This window comes from Impatiens glandulifera, chromosome 2 (assembly GCF_907164915.1).
Source record: "Impatiens glandulifera chromosome 2, dImpGla2.1, whole genome shotgun sequence".
Lineage (NCBI taxonomy): Eukaryota > Viridiplantae > Streptophyta > Magnoliopsida > Ericales > Balsaminaceae > Impatiens > Impatiens glandulifera.
In genome coordinates, this window is record NC_061863.1 from 57,679,633 (window position 1) to 57,698,156 (window position 18,524).

An 18,524-nucleotide genomic window follows, 5' to 3' on the forward strand; every position below is an offset into this window, starting at 1 on the left:
TAACTTTTGAATTTTAAAAGTTTTGTGTCATTATGCTAATTAAATTTTATTGAAATTCAATTATGAAAGAGGACTGGATCTAGTAACGGGTCAGGGCTGACCTAAATTTAATTATTATTTAATTATATATAATAAATAATAAAAAATAATTCAATTTTCGGTTTGGTTTTCGAGTTGAAACCCAACTCCTCGAAAATCATTTCAACTCGAAAACTAAATTAAAGTCGTATTTAAATTCGAATTGATTTAAAATTCGATTTATTCGAATTGATTTAAAATTCGATTTATTCGAATTCGATCGGATTTTAGATTCACAACAAATATTGAACACCCATATGCACCGTAATGCTAACTTTTGAATCTGAAGAGTTTTGCGTTATTATGCTAACTTTTGTATTATAAAGACTTTGCACAATTATACTAACTCTGAATCCTAAAAGTTTTACGTCATTATGCTAATTTTTGAAGGGTGTTACGTCATTATACTAATTTATGATTCGCCAAGGGTTTTGTGTTGTTACGTTAACAAGTGAATTAAGTATGAATTTTGTGCCATTAAACAGAACGCATAATTAAACTTGCTTTGTATTTGTGTTATATTTATAGTATTGTTAAAGAAAATATTATATACTATTAAGTTTAACCATTAAAAAAATATTGTTTTGAGCGTTTAGTCCACTCCGGTTGGATAAATTCTTTTTAAACAAAGATCAGAAGTAATAATTAATTATGTAATTTGATGTTGATAAGAATTAATAGTTTAGAAGCAAATATGGTGTCAATAATATATATATATATATATATATATATACGTTACTGTAAAACCAGCCCTTATCTACCAATATTGAAAAGATAAAATCATTTTTAGTTCATTAGATAATACATGTATATATGTCTTCATTTTCGTTTAATTGAAACAAACAAACAAAACAGTTAAGTAATTTTGAGTTTAATGAAGTGAAAGAGTTGCATCTATGTTACTGGATTACAACCATCAATTTTTTAGAGATAAATAAATTCCATGTGATAAGAGACTGAATTTATCTAAACAAGTGTAGCATCCATTTAAATTGGATGGACAATTTTTGGTAAGATAAAAAATAAAACAATTAAACTCATTCAACATTTCAAATAATAAAAAAAAAATCCTTTAGAAAAGCAATAGGATCTTCTCTATCACAACTTTCATTCGTGACACATAATAAATCTTTAGCATCAATTTGAGGAACATAAAATAAACAAAACAATTCCAAGGAGCAACCCACTAATTTATCCTGCATAGTAACTACTACCCAAAATCCGAGGTACATAACAGAAAAAATAGAAATAAATAAACATCCGTAAAAAGGCAGTAGTAGTGACTGACTCACATTCTATCTTCTCGCCTACGTGGGGCACAGGTAATGATTTCATCGACCCTTAGGATCATCTCTGCAGCCTCAGTTGCAGACAGCAATACCGCCTGTTTAACCTTGAAGGCCTCCGATATTCCCAGTTGTTCCATATCTCCAACCTGCCAAATATGCCCCCACAACCACATCAGATATATATATATTTTCCATATAATCCAGAATAAAAACTTTTTTTATACTGTTTCTCATCCACTTTAACAAGATTTAAGGCGGCAAAAACTTACAGATCCAGAAATGACGTCAATGCCTGCGTTAGATCTGTCGTTGTGATGCTCAGCACGGAGTTGTGCAACCAATTCAGCACTATCTAGACCAGCATTGTCAGCAATGGTTATTGGGATAGCTATCAATGCCCTAGAGAAAGCTTCAATAGCATGAGATTTCTTGCCAGGTGTCTTTCGCGCGAGTTCATCCACTGCCTTGGTCATAACCATCTCCGGCCATCCACCTCCAAGCAACACCCTGCTGTCATTTACAGTTTGAGACAACACACACAGTGCGTCGTGCAGAGATCTTTCCGCTTCATCAAGCACATGGAAACTGTCAACAAAGAGAATGCCCAAGATATGCAATTTAGCAAAGTATCCAACCTGAAAATTAACTGCAATACTCAAGTGTGATGGTGAATTACCTTGCACCTCTGAGTACTATTGTACATGCCTGACCCATTGCAACTCCAGAAAAATGGATCAACTTGTCCTCACCAATCATTATCTCTTCGATCAATTTGCAGTGACCAAGCTTGACTGTTTCTGGATTATCAAAAGTAGATGCAATCTCTCCACCAGTTACCAGTCCAAGCCGCTCTATTCCTTCAAAATCAGCATGCTCAATTGCAAGAATTCCTGCATCGGCGAACAGCTCTTCTGGAAAATTGTAGATCAACTGCCGATTGATAAAACAGTTAATCCCATGGCCTATAATCTTATCCACCTTCTCTTTCATCTTATTCTTCTCAGCAGCCTCGATCTCAGCAACTTTAGACATTGAATCCACTCGAACACGTGCACCATAAATCTTAACCTTATCTGTGTCCATTGCGGTATTAGCAACCAAGATCTTTGCATTCTCAATGCGCTTCGGTTGACCAAGACCTATCTTTTTATCCAAAATAAACCTGCACAGAAATTATACACGAAAAAAAATGTTTACATCCATCTCCAAGAAGATTACAGAAAGTGTGGAGAGGGAAAACAGATTACTAATATCTCATAATAAGGTCTAAGGCGACAAAGGCTTGTTTTGATGTAGTTGTTCTTGTAAATTATCGATTTTTAGGATGAAAAAAAATCACATTTGTTGAAGAATTGGATTATTTGGAGTTATTTGGGTTAAATTACTAAAATATTTTTTGTATTTAATATTTAAAATGTTAAAAAAAAGTAAGGGTAAATTGGTACTTTGGTTAATGATGGAATATGAGGTTATTTGAATTAAATAAAAATAACCCTTCATCAAACACGACCCGAGTGTCATGGTTGAAAAAAACTGGACATTTGCAAGCATGTATATTTCCAGGAAAAAATATTCTTCTGGGATGAAAGAAATAAATTTCAAATATATACTAATGTAACAAACAAGCAAATTTGATTCTCTGAATACTTACCCCTCATCTAAAAATGAGTCCATCAAAGATCCTCCAGGCTTTTTAATAATTTGAATGGATTCTAAGTTTGTGCTCCCCTGAATTCAGAAAATGGTCAGGTTAAACAAATAGTAATAACTTTGAAGGTATACTAGTATACAAAAGGAACTAATACAAAAAACTCAAAGAAGAATGATAACAGACTGATAGAAGAAACCATGACTGATATGGTTTTAAATTTTCAGAACATCCAAAAAAAATATTACCAATTTTCTTAAAGTAAGATTATTACCTAACACACTCCAAAAACCTTAGATGACACCATTTATAGAATAAATCAGTCAAATATGCTACTAAAATTCAGAATTTCAGAGAAAGATTTCCATGTTGCTAGAAATGATCACCTTTAAGTATCTCCTCAACAAACATTCTCATTTGTACTCATTAACAGTCATTTTAATTTTTTAGACAAAGAATTTAATAGAGAAATGATGCAATTACCTTTTAACAGTTAAGAGAAGATGGATTCAAATGCTTACTTTCTTAAACTTAGCAAGTAATCAACACAAGCATTTTAGGGATGATTAAAATACAAGAATGACAAATTGAGACAAGGTAATCAACCCAACCAATACAATCTCTATCGAAACAAGTCAATCTAACATTCTTACACAGTAATATTTTATTTCAACCCCTGCCAAATCAACTCAAAGCCAAAGAGAGAGAAAGAAACTACAATGCTTCCATTTAAAGACGAAGCAGGAAGTAACACTCACTTGTAATCTCATGACAGCATCAACAGCTAATTCTGCAAAGTGTTCCTTGTCTTGGGAGAGAATTTTGGAACTCAATGTAGTCCTTGCAATCTTCATCAAGTCTGACTTAAATTTTTCTGTAGGCCAACAATATCATGCATGTTAAACAACTATGACTCATAAAATAGGAAAGCAATTCTCATTTTATCAGAGCAAATAATCCCCAAGATGAATAATTATTCCTGTGTATCAAACCATTATATACTGAAGAGATATATTTCTACTGTATAATACACTTTGATTCTTTCTATAAGAGACCTGCATCATTTTTGTTATCCATAACTCTTTCCAGCAAAGCATTGCGGGCACATTCAACAGCCATACGGTAACCTGAAAAATTAGAACAGGTACATAAACACTAGACTCGTATAAAAACACTAAAATGATGTAAATCATTCTCAAGTACAGAAAGTAGTAGAAAAGTACACAAAAACATTCTCCACAAGTAAAGAAAGGAACAGAAGAGTAAAATCATAAAGCTGTTCTAACAGACAATATCAAAGACTAGATAGAACAAAGGAATTTAATGCATACCTGCTATTATTGTCATAGGATGTATCTTTGTTGCTACTAGCTTTTCAGCTTCCCTCAAAAGTTCACCAGCCAAAACAACAACAGAAGTTGTCCCATCCCCAACTTCATCATCTTGAACTTTTGAGATATCTGGTAATCAAGTTAAGAACACAGTGATGCCAAATTTGAAGCCAAAACTGAATTACAGTGCATTAACTCGGAGAAAAATAAAGCTTCAATAAGAAATGATGATCTTTAAAGTGACGTCTAAACACACAACCAGAATGCATCAGCAAGTTAAAGTACATCAAATGAGCGGAAATGAGGCATAAGAAAGGGTAACTAAATGAGGATACCAACAAGAACTTTAGCAGCTGGATTATCAATATGGAGAGACTTCAAGATTGTAGCACCATCATTTGTAACAGTAACACTCCTTCCTCTCCCTGTTGATTGCAAAATCTTGTCCTATAAAAAAAAAAACGGGTAAAGAGATTAAGTCAATATCCATGCCCAACACTTGGAGCTTAGAAATATGTAACATCCCTCTTGCACCAAATACACAAGGATTACCATTCCCTTAGGTCCTAATGTTGTCTTCACTAAGTCAGCAATAGCCATTGCTCCAACAAATGAGGCCTATCAAAATTTGGAATACGCATTCATTAGTCAAGTAAACTAAAATGAGCATTCAATCACACTACTACAAAACAGCCAAGCCTATGATTGGGTTCAGCATTCATATTTCAACAAACTACAACAACCCAAATTTAAATGCACATAAAATCTAGTCAATTGCTGAAATTCACATGTATAACTACAAGAGGTTAACAACATCCGAATATTGTACTAACCATTCTGGCCCTCTCACCCTTTTCTTCTGTGGCTTCATCTTTAAGAAGTCTATCAACCTACAGTAACAAACTAAGTAAGAATCATAAATTGATGAGGAACAAATACAAATTCCGACAGCATTATGGACAAGAAACGCACCCCCATTGGAACAAATTAAGGGAACAAGGCTGAGAATTGGTCTTTCAACCAACAACAATGATATCTGCAAGAAAGTAATGCCAAAACCAAATTACAGTAGAGAAAAGCATGGCACTCTAACTATCATATTCATGGGTTTGTTATAAGTTAACTCCCAAATAAAGAGTAAGAAAATGAACTCCTGTAACATATAATAACTAGTACTTGATACTACTAAAACAACCATACGATAATAAGCTTAGAGTGTAATGACACAAGTCAGTCACTAGCGACATCTAGGTCAGGACACAACATTTGGTATGAAAGTTGTTCGGTCCAGCGCAGAAACATCGGATACCTAGACTATCATTCTATATTGTTCTATGATCCCTCTGCAAACACATAGACAGAACAAAACATAGAAATACCAGAGACTGCTTGTTGTTCCAAACCGAAGAGCCAGAAAAGGTGTGAGTGAAGCCCAAGCGACCGCGAATGTATAGACCTCCACCGAGGTTGACACAACAGTCCGACGAGGAGGATTCGCCGTCAGAGAACGGGAAATCGCCGGAGAAGTGCAGAGTGGTGCTTGACACTTTAGCTGAAACAATGAAAAGAGGAAATGTGGGTGCGGGCCGGGCCGCTTATAGTGAGAGATTAATTAGGTCTTATTGTTCATAGGCTTTAACTTCTGTTTTGTTTTTAAATTTTATTTTCAAATAACATTTTATATGATTTTCTCTTGTATATATTAAAAACAAATTTTCATTTATATATTTAATAATTTTTTTATTATTATTATTATTATGAAGATTATCTTTAAAATAAAGAACTGTATCTTCTCTAATCATACTGTATATAAATAAGTTGTTTTAAAATTTGTTCCAGTAAAGTATCAAAATTCATATAAAATATAGTAATACTGTAATAATTATAAAAAATATTAATAATAATAATTAAAGTAAAAAATAAATAAAATAAGGTATTTAATAAAAATAAATAAAAATTATAGGTGATTTTTTAATTTTTCATGTTTTAAATGTAATCTTAATTTAAGATATTTTATAGTCATTGTCATGCTGAAAATTGGGCTGCCTTGAAAAAAACAATTTTTATTCGCTCAAATTTTTATTTAAAAATTTGATTTCACTGGAAATATAATTCATAACCAAATAAAATTTAAAATTTTACTTCCTAAATTATTAAGTTATATACTTTTATGTTAAAAAACTTAATTATTTTTTTTTTTTTTTTTTTTTTGTTAAATGAGCTGTCCTAAATTGGACACTATTTATAGTTATAGTGAATCATGGCCATAATGGTTTACTAATACAAAATAATATTAATCCTTACAAATTATATTTAGGGCAAATTATCTGGGCGACTCTCTAATTATTCTGATTGTTCACTTTTGGTCTTTAAATTAATTTTTGAAACAAATCGTCCTTCAACTTTAATAAATATCACTAACGGCCCTTCCATCAACTTTTTAGTTAAACATAACCACTTAAGTTTAAAATATTATTTTTATATTTATATATATATAATTATTAAATTGCTTATATATATTATTAATTTTTATATTTATATAATTATTAAATCTCTTATATATATATTATATATATATATATATATATTTCTATATCTATAAAACAAAGTTTAAAAATAATTTATATATATTATCTTTAATAGTTAATTATATATATTTATATAATTTATATTTTAAAAAATAATTTGAGGGTTAAAAGTAATAGTTACCTCCCAATTACTCAATTACTTTTAACTCTCAAATTATTTTTTAAAATATATATTATATAAATTAATGATTAAAGATAATGTATATAATTATATATATATATATTATAAATTATTTTAAACTCTATTTATATAAATATAAATAAAGTTTAAAATAATTTATAATATATATATATATTATTTATATATTATATAAAATATTTAATAATTATATAAATATAAAAATTAATAATAATAATATATAATATTATATATAAGCGATTTAATAATTAAAATATAAAAAATAATATTAGAGATAATATATAAAAAATAATATTTTAAGTTTAACCATTATGTTTAACCAAAAAGTTGACGTCATTTGTGACCTTTCTAAAAGTTAAAGGGCGATTTGTTTCAAAATTAATTTGAGAGCTAAAAGTGAGCAATAGAAATAATTAGAGAGCCACCCAAGTAATTTGTCCATATATTTATTATAGGTTCAATTATTATTTATGACTCGGATTTGAGTCGTTTTTATCCGGTAGAACTCAAACTTTGAATTGTGTCATTTGAAACTTCAACTATCACAATTTTAACCATTTAAGGTTTTTTCACAAACGGATGAACGTCTCCGTCTTCTTATTTTAACATAATATTTTATTTTTCTGAATTATTTTACTACAATTGTTAAAACAAAATAACAATTCTATTTATTTTTTTATTTTCTAAAGAGTCGCATTAACAAAATAATAAAAAACCCACTAAAACCTTCCTCGTTGGGGCTCTCTCGTTGGGGCTTTGTGCACCGAAAAAATGCTAACGCCACGGGAAACCACAATACAAATTTTGCCAAACCTTCAAATCGTATTCGACTGTTTTAAATGCTAATATCTTAAAAAAATATAAATACATTCAATTGTTAGATCATACATAAAGTTAGGTCGTTGTGAAATTCTTCTGGAAAAAAAATCTATATATATTCAAATTTTTTCAAATCTTTTCTTAAATTACAAATTTGTGTAGTTATCAAAACTAATTTCCACAAATTAGAATACAAAATTTTAAAAATAATACAATTTTTTTTTTAAATACTTTCAAAACATCTTTAAATATCATTTCATTTAAAAACATTGACAAATTAATTAAAAAAATAAAAATAATACGTTAAATAAATGAAGGATCTCTTGTCCATTTTAAAAAACATTATAATTAAAATCTTGATAGTTCGAGTTTCATATAACACGATTCAAAATTCGAGCCTTAATTCGGTCATTTATTATCCTCATCATTAAATCGATTTTAATCATTTATTTTTTTAATGGATAAACAAATAGTATTACAATAAAGGATGGAGTCAAACATTAGATTAACAGTTTAAACATAATGTAAAGAAAAAGTTGAGTGGTTTGAACTTAATAAAAAAAAATTAATTTATACATTTTGGAAGAATATAACTCATTTTATTTATCTTAAAAACCACTAACTACCTTTTAAGAGATTTGGATATATAGATAGTTAATAATAATTTTAAGTCCAGACTACATCCCTTCATAATCCGCTCCAAATTATAATTTTATCCAAAATTATTTTTTATTTAAAAAGAAACTCAATCAATTCATAACAAAATTAATAAATTTGTGGCAATCAATCAATTTCTCAACTGATGTTGTTACGATCCATATACTATTAAAATTCCGAATTTACCAGAATGTTCTTTCTTTATTTTTACTCACAAATTTGTTAAAGTTTTATAGACAAGTAAAGTTGCTTTATTTATTAGTATTATCTTGAACTATTTGAAAAATACTTTTTTTAAAAGTTTTTTACCTCCAATTTATATAAATAAAATAGTAAACTGTTTTTTTAATAATTTAAAGTATGAAATTAAGTGGTGTTCAATGGTTTTGGGCCTCCCGGACATATATATAAATAAACAATCCATATCAAACAATCTCTAATAGGTCGACCATTTTGAGAATGACAAAAGGGACACATAATTCCAGTTTCAACTTTATTACTTTGTCTGTTTTGATGGAATGGAATAGTTGGGACCTCAACGGATCAACTAACAACCTAATAATTACTTATTGAAATAAGATATTTTTTAATAAGACAAATAAATATAAATATGTTCATAAGTAACATTGTAGGTACTAAGTACATGTTATATATGCACATTAAAAACAAATAAATGTATGTACCGAACTAGTTTAATGGTTGTTTGAGGGAGGTTGGCTTTTGTGATTCAAATAAAAGATTGTAAAAGGTTAATTTAATTTTTAAAAAATATGGTTATGCTAAAATTAATAATATATATAATTTTTAATGTAAGAAATTAACAAGTTAAAATCAAAATAGTAACTTTTAATCTTTTAGCTATTAATTTTGTCACGAGAAACTTATATTAAAATAAATAAAAAAAATTGCATAATTTGGGAGTATATTGAGTCCACTATCCTTTAGGTGCTATCTCTATCTATCTTTCTTTCTAGTCTCTTCTCTATATACAGGAAGAAGCCATTTATCAGCGCGTTTACTGTTCCTCTCAAGACAGTCTTAAATTCCACCCTTTTGGTTTGAGAATGGGTTCAATGGATGGTACGCTGCCGCTGCTCACTGTACTTCTCCCTTCACTCTTCGCAGGTATTTGATCAAAACCCAGATGAATTTTGTCTTCTGTCAACCTAATTGTCGGTTTAATTGTTCATTCTGTCTATTTCTCTTGTTTGTTGGGGTTCTTTCGTGGCTAGCGTTGCTCATTTACGTGGTTTCATTTTTGGGTCTTTCCGGTCTAGCTTTCTTTCTATACATTCCTGTTTCCGTTTATTGATTCAGCTAAGGATTATAATCTTGTTTCTGTATTCAACAGGTTGAAGAATTTGGGCATTGTTTGATTTTTACAACATTTCATCGCCTCTCCTAGTAGTAGTAGTTGTTCTTATTCTTCTCGTTGTATTTTCCTTTGCGAAATGGCAACTTATGTTCCTTGCAGCTTTGCACATTCCGATGTATTGGCAGCTCGAAATGGCCGAGCATTAAAGGAGAATTCTTATAAAGGCAGAGATTCTCATCTGAATAAGTCTCCAATCTCTTTTCGGCTTAAATGTTCATTTAATTCCCACAGAATTAACCAACCAAATGAAAGCAAAGATGCTTTCTTGAATCTTCATCCTGAAGTTTCACTGCTGAGGGGAAATGGAACTGATGGAGGAGGTTCTAGCAGCATGAGGAAGGAAGAGATTTCAAATGAACCATCCATTCCAAATAATAACTACAATGAGGCGAAGATCAAAGTGGTGGGAGTTGGAGGAGGCGGTTCGAATGCTGTGAATAGAATGGTTCAGAGTTCTATGACTGGTGTAGACTTTTGGATTGTTAATACAGACGTCCAAGCCATGAGAATGTCACCTGTGGGAAACCGTCTTCAAATTGGCAGAGAATTAACCAGAGGGCTTGGTGCTGGTGGGAAACCCGATATTGGAATGAATGCTGCAAATGAGAGCAGGTCAGTTATTGAGGAGGCGGTTTCTGGTGCAGATATGGTGTTTGTAACTGCTGGAATGGGTGGAGGAACGGGAACAGGTGCAGCTCCAGTTGTGGCTGGAATTGCAAAGTCGTTAGGAATCTTGACTGTTGGTATTGTCACGACTCCGTTCTCATTTGAGGGACGAAAACGTTGTGTTCAAGCTCAAGAAGGAGTGGCGGCTTTGAGGGAGAATGTTGATACGTTGATTGTCATTCCTAATGACAAGCTATTAACCGCTGTCTCACAGTCTACTCCAGTAACCGAAGCTTTTAATTTGGCTGATGACATACTTCGACAAGGTGTTCGTGGCATATCTGACATAATAATGGTTAGTTCACCTTTAGAGAAAAAAGAGAGACTTTGTTGGGCTGTGTTTGAATTTTAGCTCTTGCAGGTTCCCGGGTTAGTTAATGTCGACTTTGCTGATGTAAGAGCGATAATGCAAAATGCAGGTTCATCTCTTATGGGAATAGGAACTGCCACTGGTAAGAACTGAAATGTTTTTTTTCTCCTGTTGTTATTGTCGATTTTATAGTGTTTTTTTCACTTTGCAGGTAAAACAAGGGCAAGAGATGCTGCTTTAAATGCAATACAATCTCCATTGTTGGACATTGGTATAGAGAGAGCGACTGGAATAGTCTGGAATATAACTGGTGGCAGCGATTTAACTCTCTTTGAGGTTAAAAACCAGTTCTTTTAGTGGTCAAGTTCTAGAAACAGTTTTTGAAACTTGTTTTTTTTGTTTGTTTTGGTTCCAGGTGAATGCTGCAGCTGAGGTCGTATATGACCTTGTTGATCCAAACGCAAATTTAATATTTGGAGCAGTGATAGATCCATCTTTAACAGGCCAAGTAAGCTTTAACAATAATGTCATTAGCTAGTAGAACAGAATGTGTTTGGTTAATAAAACATGATCATTATTGATTCAGGTTAGCATAACTTTGATTGCTACTGGGTTCAAGCGACAAGAGGAAACTGAAGGAGGAAGGGTATTGTTATTTATTAACCACTGATCTCTCTTTCTTTCTGTCAATTTGTGTGTTTCTTGATAATTGAAAAACATTGCAGGGACAGGGAGATTCTAGGCGTCCCAATTCCTCTTCCTCCCAAACGGAAGGTGTTTTTGTGGAGATTCCGGAGTTCTTGAAGAGGAAAGGGGGTTATCGATATCCTAAAGTTTGACAGACGATCATTCCTCTTGGTAGTAGTAATAATGAAGAAATGGTTGGTTTCAGAGTGTTGGGGTTGTTGATTTACACAAAAGAAAGTTGGTTTAATTTCATTTATTGTTTGAATAGCTCGACTCTTGTCTGTTTGCTTACTTGTGTACAGAATTGCTTTCTTTCTCTATTTGGTTGGTTCTACCGAACTGGGAAACACGAAAATGTTTGCTCGAGCCTGTGTATGCTCGATTGCCCGTGAAAGTAGCTAAGAAATTCTTGAGTTATAACTGAAGTTGACGTGACAAATTTTGTTGCAATAATAATAATAGGCTAGAAAACATCCAAGTATGAATGGATGCTTCCTGTATTAAGGTGCATCAATGTAAATTGAAGAGAAAAAAAAATAAAAAATCAAATTCAGCACAGGCAATCTGAAGTGTTATATCGATTCATGATCACTCAAATTATAGTTACAATGTTTACAAATAAATTTTACATTTTTCGCATTATAGGGTCATTCAAATCCTCATTCTATTAATATAAAATTTAATGATGAAAAAATATTACTATTGTTTCTAATATATATGTTATATTATAAAACAATAAACATGAATGAATTAATATATATATATATATTACAATTAAAATTAATAATAAATCAATTTATCTGTTTTTTTTTTTTTGAAGATTGTAAATGAGTCAACTCATGAGTAGTTCGGTAAGCCGGTTTATTTAGGGTTGCAAGGACTTCCATCCGGTCCGTTGCGTAAATAAAAGGCAAATTTGACAGGCTCTGTGGGTCGGGTTTTCATTTATACTTTGCAATCAATCGTTCTCTTGTTCAGCCGAGGGATTGAGGTGGGTGTAGGAAAGAGATTGGAGATGGAATACGCAGCGCGCAAAGATGGAGGAATCCTCAATGGAATCTATAAAGTTATCATGCGACGGACTTCCGTCTACGCCACTTTTGTCATCCTCGGCGCTTTCGCCGGAGAACGGGTTAGTGTTTTCGTCTCATCTGCTTCGCTTCCTTCTTTCTTTATAGATCGATTTATTATATATATAAGATGACTTCTAGATGTTTATCCACAACGCAATCGAGATTTGTATCTCAAGATCGCAAAATTTTCAGATTGGGCACTTTTCTGAAACCCTAGATGTCCAATTTCTGCAAAATATGTTATTTCCTTCATACGGTTTCACTTTGATCCATTATTAGATTTGTTAGCATTGTTTTTAGATTCTACTTTGAAGTAATTGTAATTGATCTCTATGCAGGCTGTGGATTATGGCGTACATAAGCTTTGGGAACGCAACAATGTTGGGGTATCATATTCTCCCTTTTTTGTGTCTTGATATCATTTTCCCCCTTATTATTCTTGAATCTGAGCAGTTTCTAGGGCAAACTATTTTATGACTTAAAAATGCAATTGGGCAGATGATTCATGTGTATGTGTTTGACATTTTTGCTATTGTTTTCACTTAAACAATCAATAAGGTGCTAAAAGGATATTCTGATCAATCTAGAGATCCTTTGGATTCCATTAGTAATGAGGATTCGGAATATCACCCTTTCTTCCTTACCATGACAAGATGAGAAGAAAAAAGAAGGGGTTAAGAGACCCTCCTGGCCCCGTCCTAGACACTCTAAGATCCTTTTTCAAACCTGCTCCCATTTCGAGTCAAGAGTGTGCTAGTGATGATGAATCTGTATAGAGTTTATTGTGTTCATTGTAGATTAAAGTCCTTGTTCATCAGTAGAGAACTTAAACTAGATAAAGGGTTTATTTATTCTGGTAATTTGCAGTTGTGATATTGAAATATCTAACATCTCTTGTGTGTTTGGTGATGCAGAAGCGTTATGAGGATATTTCAGTCCTGGGGCAGAGGCCAACTGAATAAATGACCAGTTAGTTTTTCTGATTCCTGGTTTGAAAAAAGGAAACATTTTGGATTGATGTTAAAATAAACATTTGTTTTATGTTTTTGATCAAAGTCAGTTGTGTGCCTGTCTCTCTTTGAGGCAGTTGTAAACATTGTTCATCATTTTTACCAAGCTGAATTCAATTCCTATGATTTGGCCTAGTTTTTCTATTGTTTTAGATGAATCAAAACCAAGCTGAATAAACATGTTTCATTTTCTCCATTTCTTTGTAGGCCATATGTTTTGGTTTCTTATCTAATATGCATTGGTAGCATCTTTTTATCACCTCAATCTTTTAAAAGCAACATAGAATTGTGATTGTTTGTGTGAGTTAGATGAAGGGAGCAGCAGAAAGAGATTGAAATGGTTTGTATTTTTGTAACATGGAGAACATCTTAATAACTTTTAAGTTATAACAAATATATAATTAGATAAGTTTACAAAGAGGTCTTTCAAAACATTATTTAATTTAATCACAATTTCTCAATCAGTTATATAGACACATTTTGAGAATACTGTGAAGCTTTATTATATGTCACATTTTGATTATGGAAAAAATATCTATTCAATTTATTGTACAAATGAACGGATTATATTATTATTTGAATTTATTGAAACAATTTATGATATAAATGGATGTTTATATTTTGTGTTTTGAATCTCTAATCAAGCATTATGTCAATTTTTAATATTTCTTACATTTTTTGGATTTGTTTGAATTAATCCAAAGTTTATTTAAATAATTTTGTATGATAGATATTTTTTTTTTATGTTGAAGTTACACAAACATTTATTTATGTATACTTGCTCATTTGTTCTTATCTTATTGATCTAAATTTTTGAATATATTAATATAAATATTTGTTTTGTCCAACTAAAACAGTTATATCGGTTTCTTAGGTTTTGTTCTCTTTGAAGTTTTTAAAAAATTCATTCAAAAATAATTTTTCAATCAATTACATCGCTCATTTCATTAACTAAAATACCTTCTATTTTAAATTATTATTTTTTATTTTATTCATATATATTAATACTTTTTTAAGTCTTTTTTATCAAAAATAATTATCACCTCCTCAAAATATCACCAATGCGAATGAAGCTTTATTTTGAGATATTTTGAATGAAATGATTATATTTTGGTAAAAATATTTAAAATGGAGTTAGTAAATATTGATTTTTTTAAAAATAAATAATAATTTAATTGATAATTAACACGATTAATATAAGAAAATATATGAAGTTTAGAGGAGATTATATATATAAACCTTATTCAGCAGCTCCTGTCCGAATATCAAAGTAAAAGTCACGTGAGTGGCGAGGACTGATCTCACGTGTCTAGGGTTAAGGTTGGAACTCCTTAGAATCTTTCTTTTCGTTATTCGGAGCTCATCGTCGGAACCATTTCCTGTCCTACCCACCTTTCAAACAATTTTTCCCAAACTACCCACCTTTTCATTCACATTCCCAAACTACCCACTTTTCTCTCTCTAAATCATTAATCAACCTATTAATTAACTCACTCTCTATCTTAACCCACTAATTAACTCTCTCTAAACCCATTAATTAGCTTCTCTCTTTCAACTATTAATTAATATTCTCACTTTTAAACTATTAATTAATTAAATTGAAATATATTATATAAATATTAAAATAAAATAACACATATGTTTTATTTTTATTTAAATCTATAAATATAATATATATAGTTCAAATTAAATACACTAAATTAAATAATTTAAATAGCTATTATAAATTAAAATAAAATAGAATACATTACATAAACGAGAACTTGAAATAAAATATATTACATAAACATTAAAATAAAATACATTACATCACAATAAAATACATAACATAAACATTACAATAAAATAAAATACATAATAAATATTAATCACGTTCAATATACAATAAAATAATAAAATGCATATTTTATCTTTATAATTCAATTTTTTTTATATAATGACCTTCAAAATGGTCAAATTTATTGTCAAAGGTCAAAAGAATTATTTGAAACTGTTGAGAAAAAAGCATCATCACACAAGGTTATTCCATACAATGAACAAAGAGGAGTCTTCGAAATCGTTACTGCACAATACAGAAACATAAATGGATATTGGAAGGGTGGTAACAAACATAATGTGGATTTATATAGAGGTTTTTGCTTTAGTGGAAAATGGAGTAGATATCATAAAATTGAATTATAAAGATAAAATATGCATTTTATTGTATATTGAACCGTGATTAATATTTATTATGTATTTTATTTTATTGTAATGTTTATGTTATGTATTTTATTGTGATGTAATGTATTTTATTTTAATGTTTATGTAATATATTTTATTTCAAGTTCCCGGTTTATGTAATGTATTCTATTTTATTTTATTTTATAATAGCTATTTAAATTATTTAATTTAGTGTATTTAATTTGAACTATATATATTATATTTATAGATTTAAATAAAAATAAAACATATGTGTTATTTTATTTTAATATTTATATAATATATTTCAATTGAATTAATTAATAGTTTAAAAGTGAGGATATTAGTTAATAATTGAAAGAGAGAGAGGAGTTAATTAATGAGTTTAGAGAGAGAGGGGAAGTTAATTAGTGGGTTGAGATAGAGAGTGAGTTAATTAATGGGTTGATTAATGGTTTAGAAAGAGAAAGGTGGGTAGTTTGGGAATGTGAATGAAAAGGTGGGTAATTTGGGAAAAATTGTTTGAAAGGTGGGTAGGACAGGAAATGGTTCCTCATCGTCGGCGGGCAGGAAACTCCCCTGAAGCCAAGGTATCGTCTATGTCTGTCTGTTTGTCACTTTCTCTCTCACACATACACAGAGATTTCAGAACAGAATTGCTATAGCTCATACTGAATATCGCATCATCCCTTATTTTTTTCGACTGATTGGTTGCTTGATTCATCTTCCTTTTCTTCTATCTGGCAGTGAGCTAACTTGAAGAGACAAAAGTCTTTAAGCCATGAGGTACTAATTAAGAATCTTGGTTTTGTTTGTATTCATTTGGTTCAATTGAGAAGCAACGTAACTGCTCATTTTTATATTCTTTGTGGATAGATTCATGATACTTTTATTATTACCTGCACTATCTGTTTGATTAATTGATTGAATCATATTTGTTTACTTTACAGCAAACTTCAGAGTGATGCCTTGAGAGAAGCTATCACTCAGATTACAGGTGATGCCAAGGAGAAAAAGCGCAACTTCACTGAAACTGTTGAGCTGCAAATTGGACTGAAAAACTATGATCCCCAAAAGGACAAGCGTTTCAGTGGGTCGGTGAAATTGCCTCATATTCCACGTCCCAAGATGAAGGTCTGCATGCTTGGTGATGCTCAGCATGTGGAAGAGGTACTTACTTGTCTCCCTAATTTCATGTGTTTGTACATAAATCAAAATCTGCTTTAGTCACAATTCCCAAACAGCTCAATTATCTTGCATTTGATCGATCCTCAACGTGCATGCAATCTGAATATTAGAAATATAGTAACATCATTGACCAATGGATTAATTAATCTTACTGCCAAGGACATTTTTACTCTTAAAATAAAGCAACAGGGCCTTCTATTTACTTCCCTCAGAGTTTGGTGCCAATTTTGCACACTTGTATAATGTTGTTACTAGTGTAATTTAGTCCATTAATTTAACCTGCAGGCTGAGAAGATGAGTCTGGAGTACATGGATGTGGAAAGCTTGAAGAAGCTTAACAAAAACAAGAAACTTGTTAAGAAATTAGCCAAGAAATACCATGCATTCTTAGCATCAGAAGCTGTTATCAAGCAAATTCCACGTCTTCTAGGCCCTGGACTGAACAAAGCAGGCATATATATATTATTACTTGTGTAGTATTCATTATTCTAGTGAGGTTATTTAAATTTAAAATAAATGATGCAGGAAAGTTCCCAACTCTTGTTAGCCACCAGGAATCACTTGAAGGTAAAGTGAATGAGACGAAGGCCACAGTGAAGTTCCAGCTGAAAAAGGTACTCTGCATGGGAGTTGCTGTTGGTAACTTGGGCATGGAGGAGAAACAAATATTCCAGAATGTGCAAATGAGTGTCAATTTCCTAGTCTCATTGTTGAAAAAGAACTGGCAAAATGTGAGCTTTCAATAACCCCCCCCTATCTCAAACAATATTTTATTTGTTGAAAAAAACCAGATTATTTTCAAATAACCCTCTAACTTCAAACACTGAATCAATCAAATCAATCAATATCTACAGGTAAGGTGCCTGTACCTGAAGAGCACAATGGGGAAGCCAGTTCGAATCTTTTAAGCTATTTGGAAAACTACACATTTTTTTTTCCCATTTGGTGTGATTAAAAATGACAGTGGACCTGAAATGTTGTTCTTTGAGTTAAATGTGCCTTTTTATCTGAATTATAACTGTTTTTTCTTTTGCCTATAAAAATGACATTATTTAATTGATTAGTGGGTAATCTAAAGGTCCCCCAAACATTATCAAATCATTATACATGTATAATAAGGTTATCAGTAAATAAAATCTTACTATTATTAAAAAAAAATAATAATAAAAAATAAGCCCCACATGTTTTGGTTGTTGTTGGGAGCCAGCTAATGAGGTGCCTTAAGGGTCATTTATTAAAGCAGCAGCGGCCCTTGTCTTCTAGTTTGGGTTCCCCTTGTCTCTAGGCCTCCCCCACACCTGTCTTTCTTTCTTTATTTGTTTCTTTACCGACTCTCAAATGATACCAAAAGCCATTTCATTTTCTCCATAATTCCTTAACTTTAAATTAAATAAATACAGTTTTTCTATAGTTTTTAAGCATTTTATTGTGTTGATTTAATTTGAAAAAATACATTATTATATAATATAAAATAGAAACGAAAGAAAA

The 18,524-nt window shown here is 31.0% G+C and overlaps 4 protein-coding genes across 4 annotated transcripts; 3 read left to right on the forward strand and 1 right to left on the reverse strand.

Annotated features, from left to right (window-relative positions):
• Positions 1 to 1,157: 1,157 nt before the first annotated feature.
• LOC124926878 (T-complex protein 1 subunit beta-like) lies at positions 1,158 to 5,937 on the reverse strand. Its single transcript, XM_047467188.1, has 12 exons — positions 5,726 to 5,937; positions 5,319 to 5,382; positions 5,180 to 5,236; positions 4,899 to 4,964; positions 4,682 to 4,793; positions 4,347 to 4,475; positions 4,071 to 4,142; positions 3,774 to 3,889; positions 3,019 to 3,095; positions 2,044 to 2,529; positions 1,637 to 1,952; positions 1,158 to 1,513 (listed from the first exon to the last, which is right to left on the reverse strand). The coding sequence occupies exons 2-12, from the start codon at positions 5,322 to 5,324 to the stop codon at positions 1,367 to 1,369; spliced, it is 1,584 nt and encodes a 527-aa protein (XP_047323144.1). The 5' UTR covers positions 5,325 to 5,382; positions 5,726 to 5,937; the 3' UTR covers positions 1,158 to 1,366.
• A 3,575-nt stretch (positions 5,938 to 9,512) lies between these two features.
• On the forward strand, positions 9,513 to 11,953 carry LOC124927000 (cell division protein FtsZ homolog 2-1, chloroplastic-like). The gene is made up of 7 exons (XM_047467334.1): positions 9,513 to 9,674; positions 9,901 to 10,885; positions 10,952 to 11,042; positions 11,112 to 11,236; positions 11,316 to 11,408; positions 11,487 to 11,546; positions 11,626 to 11,953. The coding sequence occupies exons 2-7, from the start codon at positions 10,001 to 10,003 to the stop codon at positions 11,737 to 11,739; spliced, it is 1,368 nt and encodes a 455-aa protein (XP_047323290.1). The 5' UTR covers positions 9,513 to 9,674; positions 9,901 to 10,000; the 3' UTR covers positions 11,740 to 11,953.
• Positions 11,954 to 12,510: 557 nt separating this feature from the next.
• On the forward strand, positions 12,511 to 13,813 carry LOC124927003 (cytochrome b-c1 complex subunit 9, mitochondrial). Its single transcript, XM_047467338.1, has 3 exons — positions 12,511 to 12,719; positions 12,999 to 13,046; positions 13,575 to 13,813. Exons 1-3 carry the CDS (start codon positions 12,603 to 12,605, stop codon positions 13,620 to 13,622), a joined length of 213 nt encoding a protein of 70 aa, XP_047323294.1. The 5' UTR covers positions 12,511 to 12,602; the 3' UTR covers positions 13,623 to 13,813.
• Positions 13,814 to 16,386: 2,573 nt separating this feature from the next.
• Positions 16,387 to 18,045, forward strand: LOC124927001 (60S ribosomal protein L10a-1). The gene is made up of 6 exons (XM_047467335.1): positions 16,387 to 16,438; positions 16,596 to 16,634; positions 16,799 to 17,018; positions 17,322 to 17,487; positions 17,562 to 17,767; positions 17,891 to 18,045. Exons 2-6 carry the CDS (start codon positions 16,630 to 16,632, stop codon positions 17,942 to 17,944), a joined length of 651 nt encoding a protein of 216 aa, XP_047323291.1. The 5' UTR covers positions 16,387 to 16,438; positions 16,596 to 16,629; the 3' UTR covers positions 17,945 to 18,045.
• Positions 18,046 to 18,524: the final 479 nt, after the last annotated feature.